Here is an 11038-nt window from a genome sequence, read left to right as displayed (position 1 = left end):
CCTTTAGTTTTTATAAAATCCTCAAATGCTTGGCTTATAATGCTTAGGAAAGTCAACCCACATTACTATTCACCTTAAGAACTTTCTGGCTTGCCCTAACTCCTCAAATCCCAAATCAAAGCATGGGCACGAGTTCTACAAAAGCAGCCCTTTATGCAAACTCCTAGGGCAGAATCCTTTGCTTGACTTACATAAGAGGGTGTGTGAGCAGCAGACTAGTCGGGGCAGATTTGAAAGTCCCAGCTCTGGCCCTCCCTCCTGTGTCATTCCTGTAACTGAACTCAAATGGCCTGAATGCATGCTAGGTAGAAAGAGCGAGCAATTTTTAAAAACATTGTGATTCCTTTTTTTTTTTCTTTCTTTTTTAAGGGGTCTGTGTTGCTGAAGCCGGCCTCAAACTCTTGGGCTCAAGTGATCTTCCCCACCTCTGCCTCCCAAGTAGCAGAAAGAACAATTTTGGAAAAAGCTAGAGACCACCCATTCAAAAGCCAGAGGAGCACACACGTGCCCGTTCTCAGGCCAGCTAAAAAGGGCTGCACAGAGATGAGTGGCTCCTAAGGGAAAGCAGGATCTCTCTCCATTCAACCAAAAGTGGAATCACAAAAAAGATCAGAGAGAAAAGCAGTGCACTAAACGTGCACATTTCCATGGGACCACTGGACTACTGGCTTTTCGAGAGACATGGGGACTCACAGAGAGAGACCCTGGTGAGGGCCCACTCCTACTTGATCCTGGATGAGGTCTAGTTGTAGAGCCCAGCCAGCTTTATAAGCACGGAGTCAGGGATGATCATTCGGTTTAAATGGAAAGTCCGGCAGAGTTTAAGGAAGACGTGGCCTGACGTGACACCTAGAACTAACGTAACTTTTAAGACCAAAGAGTCCAACCGAGAACACATTAGTGATCCGCAGAGCCTTGCACGTGCTCCCGTGGCCGCGCTGTCTGTCCACAGGCCCTGGCGCTGTGGGTGAACCGGGCTGCTCCTCGGTGGCCTCCAGGATCCACCTCTCCACCGTGCCTTGGATTCCAGCCCCGCCGGCCACACCGGCAACTCTCTTCGCCATCTCCAGTTCATTCATTCCAGCTAGCACACAAACAAGCTGTGCTAGTTCCTTTTCTTAAAAAAAAAACACAAAACCTCTCTCCTTAGCCCCATATCCCCTTCCAGTTACCGTTTTTCTTCTCCCCTTAACAGTAAAAATCTCCAAAAGAACTGTCTGTACTCACTGTTTCTTTCACCTTCCTCTCCCCTCACTCCCCCCTGAACCTACTCCAGTGAGGCTTTCTTGGGCACCACTCCAGAAAATGCTCCGCTCACCAGTGACTGTGCTGGGGCCCGGGCGTGCCTGGAGCCTCCTTCCATGGGACGTGAGCTCCACTGCCAGAACCTCCAAGTCTGGAAGGAGCCCCTAGGCCTGCGTCGCCAGCCACTTCCCGGCTTAGAACTCTGCTACCTTCAGGGAACACACACTCTGGTGTTCCTCTATAATTCTGCTCCTCAAAGAGTGGCCCCCACAATGGCGGCACTGACGTCACCTGGAAGCTTGTTAGAAACGCAGACTCTCAGGCCCCAGCCCAGACCCGGGCAATCTGCATGTCGGTGTGCCCCCCAGGCGGTTGTGATGTACATCAAAGTTCAAGAAGTGCTGCTTCATACCCCCTAATTCTGAGTCCAGCGTCGGAAAATCCAGTTGCCTACAGATGTGAGCCACATCCTCAGACAGCAGTTTTATTAGTAATAAAGGTGATGTTTTGTTCTCTCATCTGTCTTATTCTTTCTCAGTTGGTCTGAAATTGGGGGAGAACGATGATACTCACTGGCTCCCTCAAACTTCTACATCTTCCAGTTGCCAACCCTGGGGTCCCTGTTCAGTCCTTATTTTAACCCATCGGCCACACGGGACACAGCAGTGGCCTCCTGCAGCTTCAGCACTGCCTTAACCTGGTTGCCAAGTGTCACTGTCCCTCCACAGGCCACTCCTCTTCCTCTTGGCCGGACTGTTCTCTCTCCCTGACCTCAGTCCTTGGCTCTTTCCTTGCCAGCTACACGCACTCGCCAGGGTACCCACCTGGGCCTGTATGTCCCAACCACTCTCCTGGAATCCAGTTAGTTTATCCAACTGCTTCACTGACTACACGCTGCAGCAGGAATGCTGGCATCTGAAACTGAACATGACCCAAACCAAATTATTCAGTGCCACCCTCAGCTGTCCTTAAACCAATGGTCTTCACCTCAGGAAACTGCAACACTGTTCCTTCCACTCAGGCACACGTCCCTTTGGTTTCCCTCCGACTCTGCATGCAGTCTCTCAGCAAACTGTTAGTGCTGACTTCAAACTGTACCCTGAATCTGACCATTTCTCCCCACCAATACTGCTCACCGCTCCTACCTTGGTCTAAGCCACCAGCATCTACCCTGGATATTGGGATAACAACCTCCTATTTTGTCCCCCTTTCCCACTCTTGTCCCTGCCTGAACACACAGCCTGTTTTCCACTCAACAGAAAGAATTGTCTTTTTTTTTTTTTTTTTTTTTTAAAGAGACAGGATCTCATGTCGCCCAGGCTGGAGTGCAGTGGTGCAGTCATAGCTCACTGCAGCATCAAACTCTTGGACTCAAGAGGTCCTACCTCCTCAGCCTCCTGAGTAGCTGGGACTACAGGCACACACCTCCATGCCTGGCTAATTTTTTTTTTCACTTTTTTATAGAGACGGGGTTCTACTATTTTGCCCAGGCTGGTCTTGAACTCCTGGCCTCAAGCGATCCTCTGGCCTCAGCCTCCCAAAGTGCTGGAATTATAGCTGTGAGCCGCGGCACCTAGCTTATCTGTGTTTTTAAAAGACTATTCTGGGCCAGGTGCTGTGGCTCACTCCTGTAATCCCAGCACTTTGGAGGGCTAAGGAGGGAGGATCACTTGAGGCTAGGAACAGCCTGGGAAACACAGCAAGACCCCGGTCTCTACAAAAAATAGAAAAATTAGCTGGGTGTGGTGGCGTGTGTCTGTAGTCCCAGGTACTTGGGAGGCTGAGGCAGGAGGATCGCTTGAGCCCAGGAGTTTGAGGTTGCTGTGAGCTATGATGACGCCACTGCACTCCAGCCTGAGTGACAGAGACCCTGAGAAAAAGAAAAAAGAAAGAAGGAAAGAGAGAGAAAAGGAAAGAAAGGAAGAAGAGACACACAACAAAGAAAAGAAAGACACAAATACACCCTGTGACTCCCGCTCAAAGCCTCCCGTGGCTTCCCATTTCACTCTGAAGAAATTCAAAATCCTCACCCCAGCTCTGAATCACCTGGTCCATGGCTACTTTCTGACGTTTTCTATTGCTCTCCCCCTTACCGACTCACACCAGTGTCCATACTATTTCCGGAACCTACTGAGCACATTGAGGGCTTAACTTCTCTACTTGGAGACCGCTTAACCCTGGGATTGACTGGCACGGCTTACCCCGTCCTCTAATTCAGGAGTCTGCAAATGTCACCTAAGAGAGGACTTCCCTGACCACATGATCTAAATAGACACTTTCTTCCCATTTTCCTCTCTAATCTCTTATTGAGCTTTATTTTCTTCTGTAATACTTAACCACGAGGAAGTTATAACTTTGTTTGACCAATGTCTTCCCCACTGGATGGGAGGGCCACAAGCGCATGGGCTTGCTCTGCGTGCTGCTGTCATCAGCACCCAGAAGGCACACCAGGCACAGGCGGGCATCAAATACCTTGTTGGACAAGTCACTGCTTCCTGCCTGAGTGCTGCTTCTGCCTCCGTTCTTCTGTTTCTCCCCGAATACCCAGGACAGTGGTCGCTGATCATGCTCTGCTCACAGTGGGGGCTTGTTAAGCTGACACACTGAAATTTTCAAATCCCCATTACCCAACCCCCCCCCCCCCAAAACACAACACTACAGAATCATTGGCAGGTATACAAAGAGAGGCTTCAGGAGAAAAAAAGACAAATTTTCCAGCTACAACAGCCACTTACATATTTGGGAGAAAAGTACTTTCAGAGAAACAGCACTACATTAGCTTTCTTCGTATTAAAAACCACTGTTCTGAACGTGAGCAAGGAACATGTGAGCGACGGCAGCGTGACTTTTGGTTTGAGAAAGGTATTATCGTTACCAGTCAAGAAAATAAATATTTGTGTAATTACCTTTCAAAGGGTGCAAGAATAAACCGCACATCAAGAGCCTTCTGATGCACTGGTTGTACCTTTATTATTGTCACCTCGTTCACTAATAGTTCCGTGATGCAAGGTTACCATACACAGTTAATGTCTGCATTGCACATCTAAGGCTATACAGCAAAAGAGTCAGAATTAGTACAAATACAAGAACTATATTTACATTCTGTATACTCAAGCTCCAAACATCAGATAGTATTTACAAAATAAAACATGAAAATGAAAATCCAAAATTAATAATGTACATTGTTGCTAATGTGCTCAACTCCTTCACTGGGGAGAGATCAGTTTGCAAAGTCTTGGTTCAAAAAGGCCACTTACGCATCATGGGTTTTGTTGTAGTGTGCAAGGATGGTGACAAGAGACTTGGAATCTCAACAGACAAGTACTTTAGAGCCACAAGGTCTAAGACGATGCCTTAAACACCAGAAGGCCAGTGGATTCCTCAGGTGAACTGATGCCAAAATACGCAGCATGAAAAAAATTAACTCAAAGACATGAAAAACAACACACAACAGCCAGGGTTTGGCAAGAGACCAATGTCAGCTCAGACTTTCCATCTGAGCGCAGCCCTTCAGCTGTGAGTTTTTAACACGAATTTTGTATCAACTCTAATTTCTTCCTTTAAATGACTGGAGGCTTTAAGATTTTAAGGGGCTCAAATACTAATTTCATAAATGGCCTTTTGAACAACAACAGCAAATAATCTCTCAGCTGATATTTCAGTTTACTAAGGATGCACCAATTACTACATTCCTGCTACATACAGTCATGGTCTGGCCCACACACTTGGGTGTCTCAGCGGGCACGTGGACAGCTGTAGTGCACACAAGTTAGAGTCCTACTTAAACACACTCAGCAAACCTTCTGAGAGCAGCAGAATTAGTCTTTTCTTCTTAAGAAGCAGGTTAATAATCACATTTTAAAACGGGAACCAAACGGAAAACTCAAGGACCCAAGTCAAACAAATAAGCCCCGATCCTGTCCGTCAGAACGCGAGCGGAACGCAGCGCGGGGGACATGCAGGAGTACCGACGGGCGCCCGCACCAGAGCGCGCCTGCTCTTCCAGCCCACTGTGCGGTTCAGTACAGCTATATACATAACCTTACACAATTAAATATCCCTGTAAATTAGACAACAAGCAGCAGGAAACAAAGTCTTTGCTTTGAAATATGTGTCAGGAAAAGCCATCTTGTGTTTAGTCCCCAAAGACCTTCACAATGATCTATTTTTTCATCTCAAACAGGCTGAAAATTTCATCAAAAATATGAGTAGTTATATAAGTTCCATGTGTCCGAAGGGAAAAAATATATCAAATAATAGTGGTTTCTTAGTTTGGGAAACTCATTTCATTTTCTCTTGCCTTCGCCACACTGGAGCGGCGAGCTGCAGCTCGGAGGCCCCGCGCTCCTGGGCACGTGCACAGGCTGGCAGGCCCGCACGGCCGCCGAGAGCTCCCCGACTCCCGGGCACAGGGACGCGAGGTGCGAGCACTGGCTGGGGCTGGCTGTGAGGCCGTACTTTGCTTTGGCAGGAGAAAGGCAGATGAGGGAGGGGAGGAGGAGATAATTCGCTTGAATCAGCACTCATTTCTCTTAATGTGCGAATATTTTTTTCTTGCCTTTTTTATTCTTCACTTGTTTAACGGAGTGCTTTAAGAAAAATAAATAAAAAGCCACCTTAAAAGGTGGTTTCCTTAACGGTTAGATTTCTTAACTTTCCCACCACTATAGCTACAGCTAAAGCCTCATAAATAGTTCCTGCCGCAAATCCTCTCTTAGAGCTTCGAGTGGGGATGGCCCTGTGGAAAGGGAACATCCATCCCAAAGGTGCTGGGAAAGCGACAGGGGCTGTCTGCACCTGGCAGCCACAGCAGAGCCCACCGGAGCTGCCCGAGCCCCCAGAGGACACGACCTGCTTCCTCCCGCTTCCTAACAAGGCCTTCTTATCTGGGCACGTAATGAACTGACAGTCCAGGTGGCTTGTTCTCATGTCTGACACTTCCAAAGCAAAGACTTTCCAAACCAGGTGTGTTTGTGTTAGAAGAAAAACAAAAGTCATTTCAGTGTATCGTGTGATCTCACTCTCCCTCAGGCTTCTCCCCCGCCCCGGTCACAGACATGGGTCCTCTGTCACACGTCATAACAGCAGCAACATCAGTGATTTCATTTTACAAATGACCTTCAAATTCCATCTTCATTTCCCTGAAATTAGATTTAATTCCAGTCCAAGCAAGCCATCTCAAAGCGCCGACAGACCCTGCTGGATTTGAATGTACACTAGAAGGGCATCTTGTGTCCATTAGACGATGAGGAAATGTCCACCTACATTACAAACCTCACATACCACGTAGAAAACAAATAACATTAGAGTCAGGAAGAAAGTTTAAAAAAATCCACCACAGAGTTTTTATGGATCCCTTCGCAGACGAGGACACAGTCTGTCATTTCAACCCCTTCCTTCGTTCAGCTCTCCATGATCCGTTTTGCCGCGTCTTTGCGAGGCAGTTCTACCCGGCAAGGCCGGAGACGGTTCTTCAGAGCAGCCCGGCCAGGAAGTCGGAAACAAGGGTCTGGGTGCCGACGCCTCCCCCTGTCAACTACTCTGCCGAGGGGCACGAGCCCCTGGCCCTCACTGCGGGAGTGGAAACTGAGCCAGCAACCTCAAGGCCAAGAACCCTCAAGGCCTCGCTCCATGGGGGCGAGCAGATACTCTCCTGAGTGCCCGAGCGCAGGCGAAACAGAAGGGTCTGAGCAAGGGAAGGAGAATGGTGAAAAACAACCCCAAGTCAACTGGCCAAGCAACTGAAGTCACCTGAAGGCGCTCTGTTCCCCGTGTCATCCTGTAACACTTACTGGTCGCTGAAAGAGAGTTATCTTCTGTGATGGTCTCTGGAAGCCGACGGCCCTGGTCTGTCAGAGGAAGGGAGACCCTGTCAGCAGCAAGGCCTCCCCTTCCTTGCCGGGGTCTTCCTGGCCCAGGTGGAGAGGAGACTGCACCAAAGGAGGAGACGCAGCGGCGCGCAGGCAACGCTTTTCCTTGCCCCCCACCCCGGGATCTTTTGTTTTGTTTGGGGTGATGGGAGGAGGTTGGTTTTCATCCTGGGATCCAGAGAGCAAAGCCTGCCATGTTTGCTTACTTCTGAGTACAGGAAGATAAGCATCATTGAAAGCATTTTCGATTTGACAAGCATCACTGAAAACAACCACTGGATTGATTCAGAGGGGGACCTCCAAGTTTATAATGGAAAGCTACAATTCTTTGATCAAAGGGAGCTACAATAATCACAAGGTCACTACTCAGCACTGTCTTAATTATGAGAATGACCAGCAAGTTTATCACCAGAAAGTGAAATGCTCCCCCCTTGTGGAATATTTGTGTATGACACTGCACCAATTCCAAACTGTACCGTCACCACTAATGCCAAGAACAGGACTGAGGAACTTCTAAGAAGAGCCTCCCTCCCAACACAGAAAAAACCAACCGTTTTCAGAAATCCTGCTGTGAGGACTATGAGCAGCTGACTGGCGGCCACCTTCACGGCACACTGCCAAATCCCGTGGTCCCTGACATCCACTGGCTGTATCTGTGGCTCTTCCTTCTCACAGGGTCTGCAGCAGCTACTGCCCCAGACCTGCTGAAAAGTCCTCTCTTCTCTCTTCCAGTAAATGAACGTTCCATAACTGTACTCTGAATAAGCCCTGATTTTGACTCAGAGAATATAACTGTCCCATTTCTAAGCTTACCACAACCTTTTCCCTGAATGGAAATGTAGGGATTAGGCATGGCAAAAAGAAACAGAACGGAAGAAAAGATTAAGTCTTCCCTCTCAGGTTCTAAGAAGGCCAGATATCTCCTCCTTAGTCTCTAAGCCACCCAAGAAAAATTAAAGTGATATCACAAACAGAGAAGAGAAAAAAAAGCATTATGTTGTCTTGAGAAACAGCAAAAGGTATCCAAAGACAGCAGCACAGACATCAGAGATGGTCGGTATGGAGACCTGTCATATAAAAGGAAGCCAAAATACACCAAAATATAATTTGGAGATTCACTAGATCCCCTCAGGGTTTTTTGTGTCTGTGTGTGGGGTTTTTTTTTTTTTAATCTTTTTTCCTTTTGTTAGGTCACATGCTACTAAGAAGATTCTCAGCACAGAAGAAAAGAAAAGAGTACAGAGCAATGGAGATGGGGAACAGGAGGGCTAGAAAAGTGCCGGACGGGGGAAGCAGTTAGCCACGGGTTACAGACAAGAGTCACCGTAAAGAATCACAAAGAGAAATGAGACGTAACACTTTCTTTCTCTCTCGAAGGCGAGTGAGGGCAGAGTCCCTCAGTATTTCGGCTGGCTTGGGCATCTTCGGGAGAGTTTTGACCTATGGGGGACAAACAAAGAAGCAGGATTAGAAAACTGGGCCCGGGTGCTCTTCTCACCGTCTTTCCCTCTGAGGCTTCTTCCTGCAACTGCCTCCTGTTTGGCACCACAGGCCAGGTTCCTGGGCTCCTTACTCTGTGACCCTGTGACACAAGCCCCTCCTAGGATCTGAGGCTGGATCACCAAGCTGAATGTTGGTCCCCTAGACCCCATCTGCAGACCTCTTGAGAACAAGAAGACAGAGAAGGAGATTACTCAGCACAAATGTGACCAGAGTGTCCTCAGCGGTTCAGGACACAAGATAGTATCCTATGAGAAACAGAGGCCGCATTACCACCCCACAAACACACTACATTCCTGTCCTTCCTCTATTTTAAACTTCTTTAGAACAATGCTTCTTTTCCTATTAATGCTGCTATCTCCAGGGCCAAAAGCCAAGAAGAGAAAAGAAACACAAAACAGGCTGGTGTGGTGGCTCACGCCTGTGATCCTAGCACTCCAGGAGGCCCGAGGAGGTAGGATTGCTCAAGGTCAGGAGTTCGAGACCAGCCTGAGCAAGAGCGAGATCCCGTCTCTACTAAAAATAGAAAGAAATTATCTGGACAACTAAAATATATATATATATGTATGTGTGTATATATATAGATAGATAGATAGATAGAAAAAATTAGCTGGGCATGGTGGCGCATGCCTGTAGTCCCAACTACTCGGGAGGCTGAGGCAGGAGGATCTCTTGAGCCGAGGAGTTTGAGGTTGCTGTGAGCTAGGCTGATGCCACAGCCCTCGCCCAAGCAACAGAATGAGAGTCTGTCTCAAAAAAAAAAAAGAAACACAAAACAACTTCTTACCGTATCGTGCCCGCAAGCAGCGGGTTGAAAGCGTACAACCAGTCGTTCATGTCTTTGTCATTGAGAGCCTGCAAAAGGACCCCACGGTGCTTGGTACACACAGCAAACGTGTTAGGTGTCTGAAAGAAACCCAGGTAGACGAGAAAATTAAGCCAGAGACTGAGCGATGGGGACCTCCTTGCCTTATTCACAAGGCACACCGCACTTCATAGTGAAAGTTCAAGGAAACCACACAGGAAGGAGAGACTCCACGACACACAACAGGGAGCTGGAAACTCAAGAGGGAAGGGCACGTGTGGCAATGACACGCCGACACAAGGCAGACTGACCTTCACCATGGCCTGCTGGTCCTCGCTGTATTCCACCTGTGCTGTGGACAGGTTAATGATCCCACGCTCCACTGGGTCTTTGTCACTGTTATAGATGAAGACGTAAGGGCGGCGGACCACGACGAAATGTTTAGCCCAGTTGCTGGAAAGTGGCTCCTTGAAATGCAGGTATCCTTTCTTAGAGACCACTGAGCTAAAAAGGGAAGTATGAAAGAAGAGAAGTTAGTTTCTTACAAAAAGAAAATGATCATGAGCTGAGGACCATCCAAATACATCTCGCCCAGGGCAAGTACCCAGATTCAACAAAGCAAGCAAGTGATCTATTTATCCTAGAATCTTCTCTGCCAAGAGCTATAGCCAGAGAGCAGAAAGGTGCCACGGCAACATGCTATGCCCGCGTGGAGATGCAATGACTGGAGCAGAAACCCAGCCCAGCTCTTTCAGCCCATACTCAATTTGCATTAGACTACGATTTAGACCGCACAGAGAGGAGTGACAAGTAAATTCATCTTGCTGATTTGTTTTTTATACCCAGCATCCCTGGTCAATATACTACTCACCCTGGTCTAATTTCTTCAATATCTGGAACAAGATTGAGAAATTCATTTTTTCCTGCTCGGGCCAAATAGGGCGTTTCTATAGCCGGGACAATCTGAAACTGCTCAAATTCTGTGCAAGGACTAGAGGCTCGGGAATTGGCTTCTGGGGTCCTTTAAAAGAGAGAGGTTAGGAAGAAAGGGGTAAGGAGTTTCAGTCAAGGTCAAGGCATGCTGTGTACACCATCTCACCAGGAGATGCCACTCCCTGAACACCAGCTGCAAACTTCAGTTTCAGAGAGCTCAGCTAAGAAGACAAGATGGTGTCAAAAAGTTAATTCTGAACTCCACTGGTGTCATCCTTCAAAAGTTACAAAAGGAAACTGATCACTATGACCATCGAATCATGTAGTCCCTCTTCCTATTTTAAAGCTCTCTGAACAGAAGTATCTGAAATATGAACTCTCGTCCTTACATGTTTCCTTTTAGACCCATGGTCACACCTAGGGCAATGGCTCTCAAAGTGTGGTCCCCGACTAGCAGTAGCAGCTTCACGTAGGAAATTGTTAGAGACTCACATTCTCAGACTCCAACCCAGACCTAAAGAACAAGCAACTCTGGGTGGGGTTTGGCTATCTGTGCTCCAGCAAGTCTCCCAGGGGATGCAGATGCACACTAAAGTCAGGCCCGTACCTCAGGGAATGGAGGAGAAAGCAAACAAACGGGAGAACCCGGGCTCCTGAAAGGCTACGCAGCGCAGAGCTGGACCAC

At 47.9% G+C, this 11038-nt stretch overlaps 1 protein-coding gene across 1 annotated transcript in view; it reads right to left on the bottom strand.

Moving 5' to 3' along the window:
* Window positions 1–4209: 4209 nt before the first annotated feature.
* KIF1B (kinesin family member 1B) overlaps window positions 4210–11038 on the bottom strand; it is a 148900-nt gene continuing 142071 nt past the window's right edge. The window contains exons 46-49 of the mRNA XM_069479325.1: window positions 10292–10441; window positions 9732–9924; window positions 9403–9521; window positions 4210–8555 (exon numbers count right to left, since the gene is read on the bottom strand). Coding sequence (XP_069335426.1) covers window positions 8513–8555; window positions 9403–9521; window positions 9732–9924; window positions 10292–10441 — 505 coding nt within the window. The 3' untranslated portion in view covers window positions 4210–8512. The remainder of the gene's footprint in view (window positions 8556–9402; window positions 9522–9731; window positions 9925–10291; window positions 10442–11038) is intronic.

Source organism: Eulemur rufifrons, chromosome 8, assembly GCF_041146395.1.
Source record: "Eulemur rufifrons isolate Redbay chromosome 8, OSU_ERuf_1, whole genome shotgun sequence".
Lineage (NCBI taxonomy): Eukaryota > Metazoa > Chordata > Mammalia > Primates > Lemuridae > Eulemur > Eulemur rufifrons.
Note: the sequence above shows the minus strand (reverse complement) of the source record. Positions and strands in the feature narration are given on the sequence as shown.